Raw genomic sequence first — 17,780 nt, 5'->3', positions numbered from 1 at the left:
AAACTCTTAAACTGACCCTGAGCTTAAAAAAAATAACTTGCCGTTCTGCAAGTGGGCCTAAGAAATAGTACTCGACTGTAAAGTTGTGGAGCTCGACTAGAAATCCGTGACAGTTACACAATTAAATTTTTTTTATATAATTGTCTCCTTTTTTAAGAAAAATGTTCCCAGCTGTTGAGAAAATTACTTGCATAAATTAAGGAATGGTTGCTATGGCGCAAAACCAATCCAATCTTTTCTTTGTGTTCAGGAATTTTTACGAACTATTGTTTTGCGTGTTTCAGAAAAAATCGTTTGGATTTCAGAAAATGTTAATTTGGTTGCAGAAATGGTTTATTTTATTTCAGAAAACTCCATTCAATTTCAGAATAGGTAACCAAATTTCAGAATGTGAACAATATAAAAAAATGAATTTCGTTATTTTTAAAGAATTCCATCTAAACTGCAACTATTTTTATACAATATTGTCGTAAAAACCAAATCCATTTTCAAATTTGGTATCGAGACAAACCGGCACAACGCCGATGACGGAAAATCGTTACATCAATTATCCATTCTGTGGATATAAGTTAAAATAGGATATCGTTAGCTTAATGTGAAAATATGCTAAGTCAACTTTTACGAATTTTACAGGAGACAAAAAAATGAACAATTTTTTAAATAACCTTCTTTTTTCAAAGCTGTGAATATGGATACCTTAATTGAAATGCTTTTGAGTGTAGAAGCTTTTAAAAAGATAAATAAAAATCATGTATGCCCACCCAGCAGCTATTTTATGACTTAACACAATTTCCGCACTCAAAATAAATCTTTTCTCATGACTTAGCACTTTTTACTCAATATGTTTTCCCATCACTCCTCACCTTTAATGATTTGAAATAAAACACTAAAACTATATATTTTACAAAAAATACTATTTATTTGTCAAACTATTTCTAACGGTTCTGATCTGGACTCTTTTGCGGAATGGTGCGCAGACAATAATTTATATTTAAATTCAAACAAATGCTGGGTTGTGTCTTATTCCAAAAAGACAACAGCCACATACTTTATCTACAAACTAAATACTGAATCTCTTAATCGTTGTCAAGCGAGTAAAGACTTGGGTGTCATTTTTAACTCCAAACTCTCTTTTCCTAGTACCAGTGACTTCGTTGTTTCAAAATTTGTTCCAATGGTTGGGTTCAGTAGAAGTAACACCAGTGACTTTAAGGACCCTATGACGTTGAAGGCACTTTATATATCCTTAGTCAGAAGTGGTCTTGAATATTGCTCAATAATATGGAATCCTCTCTATGAATCTAACTCCTATAAAATTGAGAAAGTTCAAAAAATTCAAAAAAAAAATGCTTTACGTGTGCTTCACTGGCCAGACGGCCTCCCATCATATACCAACAGTCACAAATTGCTTGGTCTTCAGGCTTTGCATGACAGAAGAACTTTTATCTCACTCATGCTTGCCCATAATGTAATAACCTTTAGCACGAATTGCTCTGATTTATCTAATTTGTTCGTTCCATATATTCCACTGCGTGATCTTCGGCATAATAGATTATTTATCTAAATAACTAATAAAACGAATTATGCTATGAATGAACCTATAACTAGGATTATACATCTAGCAAATCGATTCAGTATTAATTTTAATAACAACTTATATAAGTTTAAGCTTGAACTGTTTTCTATTTTTAACTAGTCTGTAAGAAAGCATGTAGTTATCGACATGTAAGAATTGAAGTAGATTATGTTCAGCGCAAAGCATTTATCAGACACCAAAGGCATGTGAATTGGGTGAATCCAATTTCAAGGGGTTGTGTAGGCAACCCTCTTAAGGGTTTCCCAGCGCAATATATAGCTTCTCCAACCCAATTGTCAACCTGGGTGAAAAATTAAAATATCAACCAAAAATTAAAAATTAAAATATTTTTTTCTTGTGATCGATGTATTTTGAATTTAGTTTTAAAATTGCATTGAAATACAATTTTTTAAAAAAAGTGACTTAACACATTTTCACATTAAGCTAACGATATATGTATATACATATATATAGGATTGCATATACGTACATACATAGGTATAAAATAGTTGCAGTTTTCATGGAATTCTTTAAAAATAACGAAATTCATTTTTATATTGTGAAATCCAATGTTCACATCAGGGATGCACCTTAACGTTAAGCTAATCGTTTATTAAAAAATGTCCACCGTTTCCGTTGAAACACTTCGAAATATTACCGATAAAGAAATTATCAAGATAAATTGTATCTGGTTTTTAACCGAAACGAAAAGCTTTCGTTAACGTTAAAAACGTTAACAAAAACGTGATACTTTATGTTTGAATTATGCTGGCAATGCTATAGCCATGGTGAAGCCGTAAGGTGGCAACAGCGAGCGGACATACACACACAAACTCCATGTAATTTGTTTGATCTGGAGCGAAGCTTACCTTCCGCTGTTGAACTTTTGTGACCTTTAGTTGGTCTATGTGACGTTTAAATTTATATCCATCATCTAACCTAACAATATAATGGAGTTTACCTATTCCTCGTACAGTACCGGTTTTCCAAATCGTTTTGTTACTTTGTGTATGTAATACTTTTACTCTTTCCCCCTCGCTGATTTGACGCACACCTGGAACACGTTTAGTAACTTTGCTGTTCATCGTTGGTTTAAGTGCGTCTAATCTAATTCGAATACGCCTATTGAAGTATAGTTCTGCTGGACTTAAGCCACTAGTGAGAGGAGTTGCCGTAAATTTGTAGAATTTCATTAACTTTTTTGTGCAGTGATCCTGGTTCTGACTCCATAGCCTTTAACTTCCTTTTAAGTGTTTGAACATTGCGCTCAGCAAGGCCATTTGCTATGAGTTTTTGGCAAATCCCGTTCCTGCTGCAAAAGTATATGAATTGTGGACTTTTGAAGATGGTTGCGTTGTCGGATACCATAATTGAAGGGAACCCATGCGTAGCGCAAATGTAAGAAAGAATGTTAATTTTGGATTGGGATGTTGGGGCGTCCCAGACGATTCGAAAATCTGCCCATCTAGATTTTGCATCAATTACTACAAGAAAATAATGATCCTGGAATGGCCCGGCGTAGTCTATGTGTATCCTTTCCCAGTTTTCTTTTGGTTCCTCCCAGTGGTGCAGAGGAACCTTTGTAGGTTTGTTTTGTACCTTCAAACATGCTTCACATGATCGTACTGTTTGCTCTATGTCACGGTCGATACCTTTCCAGAAACAATACCTGCTGGCGAGCTGTTTCATTTTGCTTACTCCTGGGTGTGTGCGGTGTAATTCCCGTAGAATATTAGACTGAAGGCTTTTTGGGATTAAAACTCGTTGCCCTTTGAAGATAACGCCGTTATTGAGCATGTAGGTACCTTCTTCCTTTCCACTAATCATACTCGATACGATTATCGAAAGTTCTGGGTCTTTTTCGGTTTCTGACGCCAATATTTCATAGTTTATGTTTTCACTGGAAATTTCAAAGACAGATAGCAAACAAAGTTCAAAGTGCAAGGCGTCCCAGGGTTTTGTACCGCTCTGGAAAGGCAATCAGCGTAATATGTTCGGAACCTTTTTTGCGAACTACTTCGTAATTGAAGCTCGATAGGAATTCTACATATCGTAGCAGCCTGGCAGATGTTATTGCTGGAAATTTATTGTGTTGATGAAAAATTCTTGTAAGGGGGCGATTGTCTGTGACGAGTTGAGATTTCCTTTCGTAGACATACATGAAAAAATTATTGATACTGAATACTATGGCTAATGCCTCACTATCTATCTGGCTATAGTTCCTTTCTGCTGGAGTCAGTGATCTGGACGCGAACGCAACTGGTTGTTCAATGCCATTAACTGTATGAGAGAGCACCCCTGCTATGCCCGTAGGACTAGCGTCGCAAGCAATGATGACTGGAAGTTCCGGATTAAAAGGTGTAAGTACCTGATCGCTACTGATTGTGTTTTTTAGCTTTATGAACGCGGCTTCGCAATTTGAAGACCAATGAAATATCTTCCCTTTCTGGAGTAACTAGCGTAGTGGATACGTAATGGATGATAAGTTAGGAATGAATTTCGAATAATATGTTACCATGCCTAGGAATCTTCTAACATCATCGATTGACTTTGAACGACACATGTTTACAATTGCTTCGGCTTTAGCCGGTGCCTTTGAAATTTGGTTGAATTGTACGACATGTCCGAGGTATTCCACCCGAGTTTTTAGAAACGAACATTTGGCTTGGTTCAGGTGCAAATCGTATTTCTTTAATCGTTTGAGGCATTCGATTAGGTTTTGTTTACAATCGGCTTCTGTAAAACCGTGTATCAAAATATCATCGAAGTAGGACATGGTTTTGTTTAACCCGGATAATATTTGTTCTATTATACGGTTGAATTATGAAGGTGCAGCCTTTATCCCAAATGACAGTCGATTCATCCTATAAGTTCCTTTATGGGTCGAAATCGTTTGAATTTCGGCGGATTCTGGACTTACCCTAAAATACAAATATGCCTTATAGAGATCAAGGCGACAGAAAAATGTTGACCCTTTGAGTTTGTTCAAAATTTCGTCGATCCTGCGTATTGGGTAATTAGCAGATACCCTTGTTTGTAGTCCACACATAGTCGCTTTGGGACAATCACTAACGGAGATCCCCAGTAACTCTTTTCACACTTAGAAATAATACCGGAAACTTCCAATGCTTCTAATTCTTTTTCGACGGAGTCCCTCAGCGCGTACGGAACTTCACGTTCTTTAAAAAAAACTGGATTAGATCCGTCTTTGAATTATCGCACTTTTTTGGTTATTCGAAATTTTCGATATCGAAAAAGTGGGCATGGTTATAGTCCGATTTCGTTCATTTTAAATAGCGATATGAGATGAGTGCCCAGGAACCTATATACCAAATTTCAATAAGATACCTCAAAATTTACTCAAGTTATCGTGTTTACGGACGGACGGACATGGCTAAATGAATTTCTTTTTTCGCCCAGATCATTTTGAAGTCTATATCTATCTCGATTAGTTTATGCCGTTACGGGGTACCGTTATGCGAACAAAATTAATATACTCTGTGAGCTCTGCTCAGCTGAGTATAAAAATGTTTCAAAATATTGTAGCACTGAGAAAAATTTTAATTCAAAATTTATTATTATTTTTTTTTTTTTTTCAATTTAAAAAAGTTTGAGCGTATATATAATTTATTATTTATTTAATATATGTATTGTGATTTGCACTTCAATATACAAAATTTTGAACAGCCCTGGTTTTTATCATATTTTAACATTATTATTTTAATCCTTACTTTAATGTTATTACAATTTCGTAGTTCGATAGGCTAACAATTATTAATAGAGAATTGAAAAAGGTGTCAGTTACGACTACTGTACAAGTTTCTGTCTAGGTATCGTAATGCTAATCGTTTGGAAGCATAATTTAAGAAAAATATCGAAATTGCAACTACTCCTGTCGTACACGTCTTGCAATCGTAATCCCTATCACCCGGCACTGGTAGCTAATAACTCACAAATATCCTCTATAGTTCGGTAGTAGCTATGCCCCAATATTTTTTCATACGATCATCTTGATCATTGAACTCATCATCTTCCTCATCAAATGCTGTACGATCTTGGGTGAGAGTAAAATCATATTCCAAATTGTATGGCATTAAACGCTGTAAGGATCCAAAGTAGGCAGCATTTGGGCCACCACTCCACTTTGTAGGCAAACCACTAATATTTAATGAATTTTGACTTTTTGATTCGAAAAGATTGTAACGGGATTGTGTTTGAAATGAACGACAACTGCCAAAGTGTTTTGATAAGAATGATAATTGCTGTTGATGCGGTTGTTGTTGTTGCTGCTGTCTTTGGTGGTGCATCTGGTGATGTGGGTGCTGTTGTTGCTGACGTTGAAAGCGTTTCTCTTGTTGTTTATGTGCGAATGTTGTTAACGGTTGCTTAATTTCGCTATACAACAATTGCGGTGAACTATGCGATATGAAACGATTACCGAAATTTTTTAATAAATTACTTTCTTTATATTCACTTTTATCCTCCTGTTCAATATTAGCTAACTCGGCAATCATGTCACTTTTTGAACTTTTTGTAATCGATTTCGTTATCGTATTAAGTTCTTTATCGAATAGTAATTGCGTATTTTGTTCCAACATATATTCCCAACATTTGAATTGTTCTTCTGAAAGCACTGATTCAGTTTCATGTAAAATTTCCAAATCATCAACATCATCCTCTTCTATCACATGCTCCGTGGCAAAGGCGTATTCTTCATTTTGTATTAGAGTTCTATTGCTATTATTATTGTTAAGATAATTATGCGTATTATCACTTTGTCCACTAGGTGATGAACGATCACACTTCATTTGGGATGCACCACCACCACCACCTCCTCCTCCTATTAAAGCTTGGCGCGGCGCACAACGCCCAATGAGACGATGACTTGCAATCGATAATTTATCATCGTTACTAAATTGTTGTGATAACGGATTTTTGCGTACTGTTTGCTTGAGTTCTTTTAACAAATCATCAACATCGGTACCAATATAACGAAAGCGTATTATAATCACGCTTAAATTCTCGACAGCGCCAAAACTTTGTGCCATATCTTGTAAACGTTTAGCAGCTAAAACTACATTCGCTTCTTTTCGTAGCTCAACGATAACACGATTTATATCCATAACTTGCCATAAGCTAGCATTGCAGACAACAACAAATTCATCTTCATTGGTTAAGTAAGTTTCATGTATTGTGGGTTGAATTAAGCGCGCGTTAACGTTAACTGCATCTTTAGCGGCTGCATCACTTCGTGCTATGTTGGCAAGCTTTGTTTTGTATGCTGTGCTTGTCAAGCATATCGTCGTTGTTTTACGTACCAGATACGCTTTAATGTTGCCAAAACTTGCAACACGTAACACGTAACGTCGTGTGCGTTTTGGACGCATATAATCCTTGAGACAAGCTGTCTCTTTCGTAATATGACACAGTGCTATGTGTAAATCCTCACATTCACGCTCACTTGCCAAACGTTGATATACAGAGTGCAAAGTATATTTCATATACTCTTTTGCTGTCGCTTTAACACCTCTCTCGTGTTTTAAAACTTGTGGCACTAAATTCACCAAAGCCGTCGTAACTCCACCGCCCAAAGTTTCACTCTCCAACATACCGAAAAGTCCTTCGTCATCCGCGTAATTACTCAAACGTATTTGTTTTACTTGTAATTTACGACATTTACCTGTTGTTTCGGTAAAACCCAATGTCCAGGGTTGTTGTCGCGTTGTTATATTACTGTTATCTTTCAGTTCTTCAAACTTTGTTGTTGTCGGCAAGCATGCACGATTTTTACCCGTTACATCAACTAAACTCATTTTTTTGATTGTTTGGCACATTTTTACTTGTCTTTCATCAAATTGTAATTGCAAATTACATGATATATCCAAATATTTTATACTTTTTGGCATTATATTTAAAAGATTCACATGATCCAATTGATTATGCGCCAAATCGAGTACTTTTAAATTTGTTAATCTCGTTAGGCTGGGTGTTTTCTTTAAGAGATTTGAATGTAATCGCAAAACCTCCAATTTCGAAAGCGCACATATTTTTTCAGGCAAGTTTTGTAGCTTGTTACCCGATAAAACAAGTATCTCTAGGTCACACCAATTTTGCAGTATATTTTCAGGTAATTCCCTTATTTTATTATAGGCCGCATGAACGATGCGTAATTTTTTCGCATCGGCAAATGTTGGAAATATGTTCTCGTTCAAACTATTATTCGAGAGATATAATTCTTCCAGCGCCCAAGTTTCGTTACAACCCGTAGCTTCCCCTATCGTGCTTAGATTATTACATGAAACATTCAATACTTTTAGCGTTTTACATGTTATTGCAAAGAAGTTATCGCTTAACTTTTGTAATTTGTTGCATTGCATATGTAAATGCGACACTGTACCAAAAATGTGTGACAAACTATTCAATGATGTCAGCTGATTGTAAGCAACACTGAATGTATGTAATTTTTGAAAACCATCTGTTGCGAAGATATTGTCAATGGTCCATAGTTTATTGTGATCACCCTGTAAGCTGGTAAGGTTACTGCAGGCTCCTAACCAATCGGGGAGTTCTTCGAAATCATTATATGAGATGTCGATATTTGCTAGTTTTGTTGGCGGAGAGAGTGCTTTGATCGTGACGATCTCTGCAAAAATACAAAAATAATATTTAAAATATGCTAAAATCAAAGGAAGGGGGCACGATTGGCTTCGGCTAAAGATACGATATTATATCTGATGGAACTAATTTCGTTACGATTGTGTAAAATTTGAGCTACTGCGGTACAACGTACCGGAATGAAAGGGGTTTTAGCCTGACAAAAGCTGTCAGCTTAAAGCTTATTATCGAATTCGATGTGGCGACTGAGTCATAATCTAACTATATATATTACGGTGGGTCAAATTTATTGTTGAAAAGCACATCCACTTTCTGAATCTATGGGTCATACTGAGTAATATTGTCCATGGGACCATAGGTTTGAAATGAATTTCGAGCCTCCCTAATTGTGTTAGAAAATTTTATATCCCCATCCGAATAGCGGCTCTCACAAATAAAATACATGAAAACAAATATCAAATTCGGATTCGGATTGGGATATAAAATTTTCTAACAAAATTAGGGAGGCTCGAAATTCATTTCAGACCTAAGGTCCCATGGACATTATTACTCAGTATGGCCCATAGATTCAGAAACTGGATGTGCACCTGAAGTTTTTTTTCCCCCAATTTTTCCCCATACAATTTGACCCACCCTAATGTACACGGTTTTGACTAAGACGTTATGGTAACCGATTACATTGACTTCTTTAAGACTATTGAGGCTTGAGTTTTATGTGAATATGATTATGTCAAGTTTATACTTAGTTTGAATATAACGATATATTCGTTTGGTACACTGCGGAGGTGTGTAACGGACAATATAATTCTAAGCAATACAATAAACATAAACATTCCTATTTTAGTCGGGCTTTAATAGCCTTTTTTGATGACTTAACCATAAACATACAGATGAGCTGATCTAACCAAATCTAGTTGTTTAATTAACGATTAGGAGTTAAGTCCTCTCTCAACAAACGAAAATCATACTCCACTAGTCACTTATAGTACCCGTCCTGCTATATGGTGCAGAAACATGGGCCATGACAACAGCAGATGAAGCGGCTCTGGGAGTGTTCGAGAGAAAAGTTCTTCGAAAGATTTATGGACCTCTACACGTTGGCGATGGCGAGTACCGTAGAAGATTTAACGATGAGCTGTACGAGCTATACGCGGACATCAACATAGTCCAGCGAATTAAAACGCAGTGCCTGCGCTGGCTAGGCCATGTTATGCGAATGAAAGATGACGCTCCGGCCAAGAAAGTTTTTCTATCGGAACCCGCCTATGGAAGCAGAGGTAGAGGGCGGCCCACTCCGTTGGAAGGACTAGGTGGTAAACGATTTAAACTCCCTTGGTGTGACCAATTGCCCCCGGTTGGCAGAGAGAAGGAGCGACTGGCGCGCCTTGTTGGACGGCCATAACCGTTTAAACGGTTAAGCGCCAATTAAGTAAGTAAGTAAGTTAAGTACGAGATACTTAATAGGCAATTATCTGACATCAAGAAAATACGATTAATACCATAGAACATAGTCTGCTTGCCAACAAATGCTTCTTTGGTGGGAAATTGAAAGGTTTAGTCCTCTGTAGACAAACGACGATTATTACTTCACTTATCGTACTCTTCCTGCTGTATATTGCAGAAGCATAGACCACGACAGCATCAGATAACTACTTAGCGGCTACGGTAATGTTATGCGAATTAAAGATGATGATGCGGCCAAAAACGGTTCCTTATCGGAAGCAGGGGAATAGGACTGTCCCCACTCCGCTAGAAGGAGCAGCGGCAAAACGTCCTTGCCCAATGAATAAGACAATGGCGCACCTTTTTGGACGCCCATAACTGTTTATGCAGTCAAGCGCAAATTTAGTTAGTAATTAGGCGCCAATTAAGCAGTTAACCGCCCCTTAAGTTAGTAGTAGGTATGTGGCTTGCTTGTATCTTTCGGACAAGATACGGATAACGAAATTAAGAACATCGCAATCGGGGCAGTGAAGCCAAAAAGTGTTGATCATTTTGCAATAAAGCGCATCAATCGTCTCCTTTTCGCCATGATTGGCCATGCTCTGGTCACCCAAAGTTCTTTACGGAAAGAGGCGGTCGAATAACTTGAAGATTCGACGCAATCATATAAAATATTTCCCTAGACAGTTAATCTTCCTTAGGTGCTTGCAGTAGAACTCAGCGGATCCATTCCAAGCAAATGACTGTCAATAACGACAACGCTTCCCAAACCCCAATTCGTGAGTAGTTGCACCTATTAGATGGGGCGAAGCACTGCTACAACAGCAAGGGGTCTTTCGTTTTCTGTGATGCCACTGGCGGGTGTTGATATAGGCAGGGATCTTTGATCGTTGTTGCTGTTGTTGTAGCGATAAGGACACTCCCCGAAGGCCCTGGGGAGTGCTATCAAGTTGATGGTCCTTTGCCGGATGCAGATCCGGTACGTTCGGTACCAAGCCCCCTATATCCATGAGGAGTTCGGGGTCGCCAGAGCATCGGCTGTTAATGAAACAGGGTTCGCCACGGATAGGTGAGGTTGACAATTGGATTTGGAGAAGCTATGTATTCCGCTGGCAACCTGAAAAGGCTGCGCTACACAAACCCCTTGAATCCAGTATTTTAGTCGCCCCTTACGTCAGGCATACCTACCGCGGTTATATCGTCGTTGGGGGCTTTTGCATTTTTTGTCAAGACTGGTTTTTCATTGGGTTTTCTGCATTCCAAATTGGAATATTCATATTCGTCATATTATCAGAATGGATTATTTCACTCCGAGTAGTACAGGAAGGGAGATACCTCCACTAAGTAGAAACAGGCAGGAAAAAGAAGACTCGACCTCCCTTGGTGCTCTCAATTGGCGGCAGTTATCTCTAAACAATAATGCGTTGTTATGCAACTGCCAAAATCGCCTACGCGGTTAGCCGCCAATTAATGATATGAACGAAACATGTCGTGTCAAGGCAGTAGTGCCACGATTCTTTTTCTGATGGCAGCAAATCCTTTGTCTTGTCCTCGTTTAATATCGGCCAAGGTTTCTCAACTCAAAGCTTACACTCTCACATTTTTGTCATAGCTAAACATCTCTCTCCTCTATTTGCATTACGTTAACGCTCACCCGAAAAAAGCTTGGCCCTATAGACCGCATCCTTTTTTTAGGGTCGACGCAATAGTCCTTATCGTACCCGCTGTTCTTCTGGGCTCAATTGAAGCCTCAATGGTGGTATGCTGCGAGTGACAAATATACTCCTCGTGCACGGTTACATCGGTAGGTCGAATATTGCTGTCAGAGAGCGGTTGAAAAAGTGGAATGCAGAAAAGTTGAAGATTTCTATTCCATGAGTAAAAATATGCTGTTATTGGCAATGCTGTCAATTGCTGAAGCACTCTAAAAAGGAAACTTTTGCTGATTTCTATGGTCAGCAGTGTATCCTACTGCTGTCCTGTTATGTAGCATAAAGTACTGGTGGTAGAAGTTTTTGAAGACCGCCTTCCAAGGTATAAACCAAATCGTTGACCCACATACTTATTGTACTTACTGTTATGTTTAGCTGTTAGTGTTTTCAAACTCTTTCCATTTATAATCAACTCCTTTAATTTGTTGTAATTACAAGTTAATGTCTCAAGTTGCTCCAAGGAGCTCAAATCCAAAATGGCCATTCCATTTTCGGTGATTTCTAATTCTTTTAAAAACTGCAAATATATATAAATGAAAATGGTCTATGGTACAATACAACAATAAATCAAATCAATACGTCGTGTAATATCTTTATGTATATAAGTTAGGGGCAAGAGAAAATGGAGAAATGTAGGAATAGAGGTAGAGCCATAAAGGTAAGGCGCTAAATGCATGAATCGGTTTTTCGATAAATTGTGTAAATTTCTTGAACCAAAGCAAATGGTAAAGTTTTTGTTTCTGCAGGTATTCTCTTGTAGGTTACTCCACACATTGTTATACAGTTCCATCATTAACTCTTCAAGGCGAAATCGAGAGTTATCGGTACACAAATGGCCAGGCACCTAAAATGGCATATATCTCTTGAACCAAGCAAACTGGCATAGTTTTTGTTTTTGCAACGTGTAGGTATCCTCTTGTGTCTTAGTCCGCAATTTGAAATAAAGTTCAGTTATTAGCCCTTTAAGGAGAAATCGGGAGGGTTAATAATAGAAGTGTATATCGAATTGTGGCGTAATCTACAAGTGAGTATCTATATATTGCAAAAACAAAACTTTACCATTTGCTTTGGTTCAAGAAATAGACGCAATTTATCGAAAAACCGATTAATGCATTTAGCGCCTTAACCGCTAGTGATAGAAACTGATATTAAATTGTGGATCAATCTAAATTAGACGCTGATATGGATGCAAAAGAAAAAAAGTTGAAATTTTGCTTTGTTCATGAGATATACACAAAAATCAGTTCGTAGTTGGCACTGATCGATCCAGCGATAAATCGCACGTAGAAATCGAATCGTTAATAATACAACATTGAGTCTAAATGTGGACTAATTCCCATTAAGGTTGCTACATAATACAATAGACAATTTTTAAAAAATCTAGCTTGATTCAAGAGATATGACGCAATTTATGTGCTGGGCCATTTCGGGAACAATATATTTCAGTTTTTGCATTGAAGGGTTAATGATGGAACTTTATAGCAAGTTGTGGATTAATCTAAATGTGGAGGCCTAAATATTGCAGCAAAAAAAATTTTGTAATGTTGCTTGGTTCAAGAGTTATGGGGAAATTTAAGTGCTGGGTCATTTGTGTGCCGATAACTCCCAATTTCGCCTTGAAGGGTTAATTATGGAACTTTATATCGTATTGTGGACTAATATACAAGTAGAGAGCTATACATTTCAAAAACAAAAACTTTGTCATTTGGCTTGGTTCAAGAGATATACACAAAGACACGGTAGTTACCGAAAAAACGGATTAAATTGGCCTATATGTCTTAAACCAAGCTAACTGGTAAAGTTTTTGTTTTTGCAACATGTAGGCCTCCTCTTGTAGATTACTCCACACATTGTTATAAAGTTCCATCATTAACCCCTCAAGGCGAAATTTGGAGATATCAGTAAAAAAATGCCACATCACTTTAATTGCCCTATATCCCTTGAACCAAGCAAGATTCTCGATTTCTTTTCTTGCATTATATAGCTACCTAACTGAGGCTTAAGACACAATTTGACTCAACGTTTTATCTTTAACGGTTCAAACGCTACGTAAGATTTCCGATGCACGACATCTACTGTCGACAAAACCGATTATTGTGTATGTCTCTTGAACCAAGCAAAATTTCAAAACAATTCTCTTTTCATTACATTGGCACCTACTTATAGATTAATCCACAATTTGACTTAAGGTTCCATCATTAACGGTAAAGGCGTTAAATGCATTAATCGATTTTTCGATAAATTGTGTCCATTTCTTGAACCAAAGCAAATGTTCAAGTTTTTGTTTTTGCAACATGTAGGTATTCTCTTATGCCTTAGTCCACAGTTTGAAATAAAGTTCCGTTATTAGCCCTTTAAGGAGAAATCGGGTGTTATCGGTACACACTGAAGCGTTAATAATAGAAGTGTATATCGAATTGTGGCTTAGTGTACAGGTGAGTATCTATATATTGCAAAAGCAAAAACTTTACCGTTTGCTTTGGTACAAGAAATGGACACAGTTTATCGAAAAACCGATTAATTCATTTAGCGCCTTCACCGTTAGTGATAGAAACTTGAATCAAATTGTGAATCAGTCTAAATAAGGTGCTGATATGGATGAAATAGAAAAAAAAATCAAATTTTGCTTTGTTCAAAAGATATACACAAAAATCAGTTGGCAGTAAGCACTGATCGATGAGGCGATAACTCGCTCGTAGAAATCGAGCCGCTGATAATACAACATTGAGTCTAACTGTGGAGTAATTCTCATGAAGCTGGCTACATAATACAATAGAATAGTTTAAAAAATCTAGCTTGGTTCAAGAGATATGACGTTATTTATGTGCTGGGTTATTTATGTAACAATATATTCAGTTTTTGCCTTGAAGGGTTAATGATGGAACTTTATAGCAAGTTGTGGATTCATCTAAATGTGGAGGCCTAAATATTGCAGAAAAAAAAAAATTTGTTATGTGGCTTGGTTCAAGAGTTATGGGGCAATTTAAGTGCTGGGTCATTTGTGTGCCGATAACTCCCAATTTCGCCTTTAAATGTTAATGATGGAACTGTATATCAAATTGTGAACTAATCTACAAGTAGAGAGCTATACATTGCAAAAACAAAGACTATGTCGTTTGGCTTTGTTCAAGAGATATACACCAATTCAGCTGATATCGAAAAACCGATTAATCCACGTAGCGCCTTAACTGTTAACGATAAAACCTTGAGTGAAATTGTTGATCAATCTACATTGGGGAGCTATATGATTGAACAAAAAAAAAAAATCATTGCATTTTGCTTTCTTCAAGAGATATTCACAAAAGACAGTTGGTAGTCAGCTCAGATCGATCTTTCGATTAATCGCACATAGACATTGAACCGTTAAGGATAGAACCATGGGTAGGGCTGTAGAATTATATATGAATTAGTGGCTATGTAACGCAAAAGAAGAGTTTCGAAAATCTTGTTCGGTTTAGGAGATATTGAGTAATTTAGGTGCTGGGTCTTTTGTGTACCGTTAAATTCAAAGTTTTGCATTGAAGGGTTAATGATGGAACTTTATATCAAATTGTAGATTAATCTAGAAGTTGTTAGCTATATAATACAAACAAAAAGGTTTAAGAAGTCTACCTTGGTCAAGAGGTATAGAACAATTTATGTGTTATTAGAGAACGACAAATTCCCACTTTACCTTGCAGGGTTAACGATGGAACCTTATATCAAATTGAGGATTATTCTACAAGTGGTTGCCCATATATTGCAAAAAAAAAAAATCTAAAACTTTATTATTCGACTTGGTTATCGAGATATATACAAATTAACAGTAGTTATCGAAAAACCGACTAATCCACGTAGCGTATTAGCCTTTAACAATAGAGCCTTTAAACAAATTGTGCCTTTATCTACAAGTAGGTACCTATGTATTGAAAAACCAAAACTTTGTGATAAAAACCTTAAATGAAGGAGTCTAAGTAGTTAAACTTCATACGGACAGCATATAGCGAATATTCCAAAGAATGTGTTTAAGAGGAATATTTCTAGGAAAGGAAAGGGAAGAGAAGGAAAGGAAAGGGTAAAGAGCTCATAAAGGTTTTCAGCGTATGTCTTGGAGCAAACATCTCGCTACATACTTATATATTTAAATACTACTTACGAATATATCAACAACGGGTCCACTTCGAAATAAAAACCAAGCCTCCGAAGTGAACTCTTCCGTTTCATGATGAATATGGGAAATGTTTTAAGGACTATGATAACCGATAACCGATTGATTGTTGTCCTCTTAAGCTGAAAGGCTTTTATCAAAACCGGCAATCGGTCCTTACGACAACTACCACACTTCCCAGGTGCTGGATTTGTGGTGAAGGTTTCGCAGCCATGTAGTTTCATTCAAGCATGTAAATATGCCAACAGATGACGTGGCCATTTGCCGGAATGTGGTGATCTGTAGTTGCAGATCAAAACGATACACTAATCTAAGTAGCTGTCTTCTGATCAAAGATCACAAAACCAAATTGATCACGTCGTTTGTTGTGGATTTTCACACTTTCCGAGTTTCAAATATTGACTTGTGGCATTCAAGATACGCAGATTACAGTTAAACCCAAAGGAAATTTAAAGTCGAGAAACTTCTCACGGAACATATAGCTTGGCTCTTAACCCTGCTTACTTAGAGCGATCTTAACCCTAACGACGTTTCACTTCTCATATGCTATATAGCGCCGCCATGAACATTAGAGGAACGAGCTAACCTAAAGAAAAAACAAAGATGGCATTACGATGCAGCCACATTACTGCTGACAGATACAAATTCAGAACTGTAAACGGCCTTGTTAACCAGGAAAAAAGTATTATCTGACGGTTCTAAGCTAATCAGCAGAGTTGGAGGTGGAGTATATTCAAGGGACTTAGACCCCCAACTCTGCTTCAGACTTCTTGATCACTAAAGGGTCTTCTAGGCAGAGTTACCAGCCGTCACGAAAGTCGCAGTAAGGATAGGGACACATAATATTGGCAACGAAATCTTTATTTTCAGCGGCAGCCTGCGCCAGGTGCAAATCCCTTGGCTCTTACTCGTTCAATTCTGAACTAACACTAAACTGTTGCCCATATCTATCCAACAGAACTGTGTACACCTCGCATGGTTCCCTGGTCACAGGGACATCGAGGGAAATTGCATTGTAGACGAACTCGCCAGGCAGGGTACGACCATGCAGATTCCTTCTGACCAAGAACGCTTAGCAAGATAATGCTTAAGGTTCACATCTACCGTAAAGCGTTGAAGGATGGCTTCATAATCCGGGTTGTCGGACATCGAAGGAACCTGGTCAAAATGGGATCCTGAAAGATCTCGTTTACATCCTAAATAGGGATAAGATTTCCACACTTGTAGGAGTACTAACTGGCCACTACCTAATAGGAAATCACCACAGCGGGTTAGGGGGCTTAGAATATACTCGCGGTAGGTATGCCTGCCAAATAGATTCCAGTGGTTGTGTAGCGCAGCCCTTTCAAGTGGTTGCCAGCGCAATATATAGATTCTCTAACCAAATTGTCAACCTCACATACCCGTGGCGAAACCTGTTTTAACAGCCGAGGCTCTGGCGAACCACAAGTTCCTGATGGATATAGGAGGTGGGAGGGCTTATGCTTATTACCAGAACGAACCGGGTCTACATCCGGCAAAGGACCATCAACATCGATAACACTCCGCAGGGCCTTCGGGGAGTGTCCTTATCGCTTCAACAACAACAATAGGAAATCTTGTCGTAATTTTTTCCAGTTATTAAGAGGATGAAGAGGGGGAAACGGTGGTTTACCTAATTTTCAACTGCGCGGTGTTAAGTGGCGCAAGGCAGCGGTTTCTGGGAGCTCCCTTTCTGCATAATCTATGCCAGATCGTGGAGTATAATATAATGGAAAATCGTTCGAAAGGAAATGTAATGGTGTATTTTCATAATATCATAACGAGCCTAATGTCACTGGCCTAAGTGTGAACGTGGGCAGGCACTGCAACCTAATCTATGTCCAGTAGTTATAGAGTTTCAGAGGTTATGTTAATTCACGACGAGCGCTAAGATCTGTCTAAGCAATAAGTGAAATATTCTAAACAGCTAGAGCGAAGTTTATATTAGTCAGCTGCATCGGATCTCAGCCTTTCTTACTTGCTTTCATTTTCAATAGAGTTTAAAAAAACCGTATGCGTCAAGCGTGACGTGACTTAATACTCATAAAACGTAAGCTTGAAATATTTTTCTTTTTTTTTTTGATCGTACACTTACATCATAATTTCCAATTAAAATATTGCCGCCAAGTTGATTTTCATCTGATCCCATATCTTTATCATTTTCACTCGAATCTAGGTTATTTGTTTGTTCCAGAGCATTCGTTCTAATTTTCAATTTCGAACCATTCATTTCAATACAAGCCTTCTGCTTAACAGCTTTGAACAT

The 17,780-nt window shown here is 37.6% G+C and overlaps 1 protein-coding gene across 1 annotated transcript; it reads right to left on the bottom strand.

The window, feature by feature from the left end:
• Positions 1-5,218: 5,218 nt before the first annotated feature.
• On the bottom strand, positions 5,219-17,780 carry Phlpp (PH domain leucine-rich repeat protein phosphatase). Its single transcript, XM_067764232.1, has 3 exons — positions 17,610-17,780; positions 11,710-11,863; positions 5,219-8,219 (listed from the first exon to the last, which is right to left on the bottom strand). Exons 1-3 carry the CDS (start codon positions 17,778-17,780, stop codon positions 5,539-5,541), a joined length of 3,006 nt encoding a protein of 1,001 aa, XP_067620333.1. The 3' UTR covers positions 5,219-5,538.

The sequence above is a fragment of the Eurosta solidaginis genome, chromosome 2 (genome assembly GCF_040869045.1).
Source record: "Eurosta solidaginis isolate ZX-2024a chromosome 2, ASM4086904v1, whole genome shotgun sequence".
Lineage (NCBI taxonomy): Eukaryota > Metazoa > Arthropoda > Insecta > Diptera > Tephritidae > Eurosta > Eurosta solidaginis.
Note: the sequence above shows the minus strand (reverse complement) of the source record. Positions and strands in the feature narration are given on the sequence as shown.

Bases quoted from the DNA above. Each gene is read 5' to 3' on its own strand.
- Phlpp (XM_067764232.1), bottom strand. From the start codon at position 17,780: ATGTTCAAAGCTGTTAAGCAGAAGGCTTGTATTGAAATGAATGGTTCG. The intron at 11,864-17,609 runs GTAAGTGTACGA...ATATATTTGCAG, and splicing joins TTTTAATTGGAAATTATGAT to TTTTTAAAAGAATTAGAAAT. The intron at 8,220-11,709 runs GTAAGTACAATA...GTATTTTTGCAG, and splicing joins ACTAACAGCTAAACATAACA to AGATCGTCACGATCAAAGCA.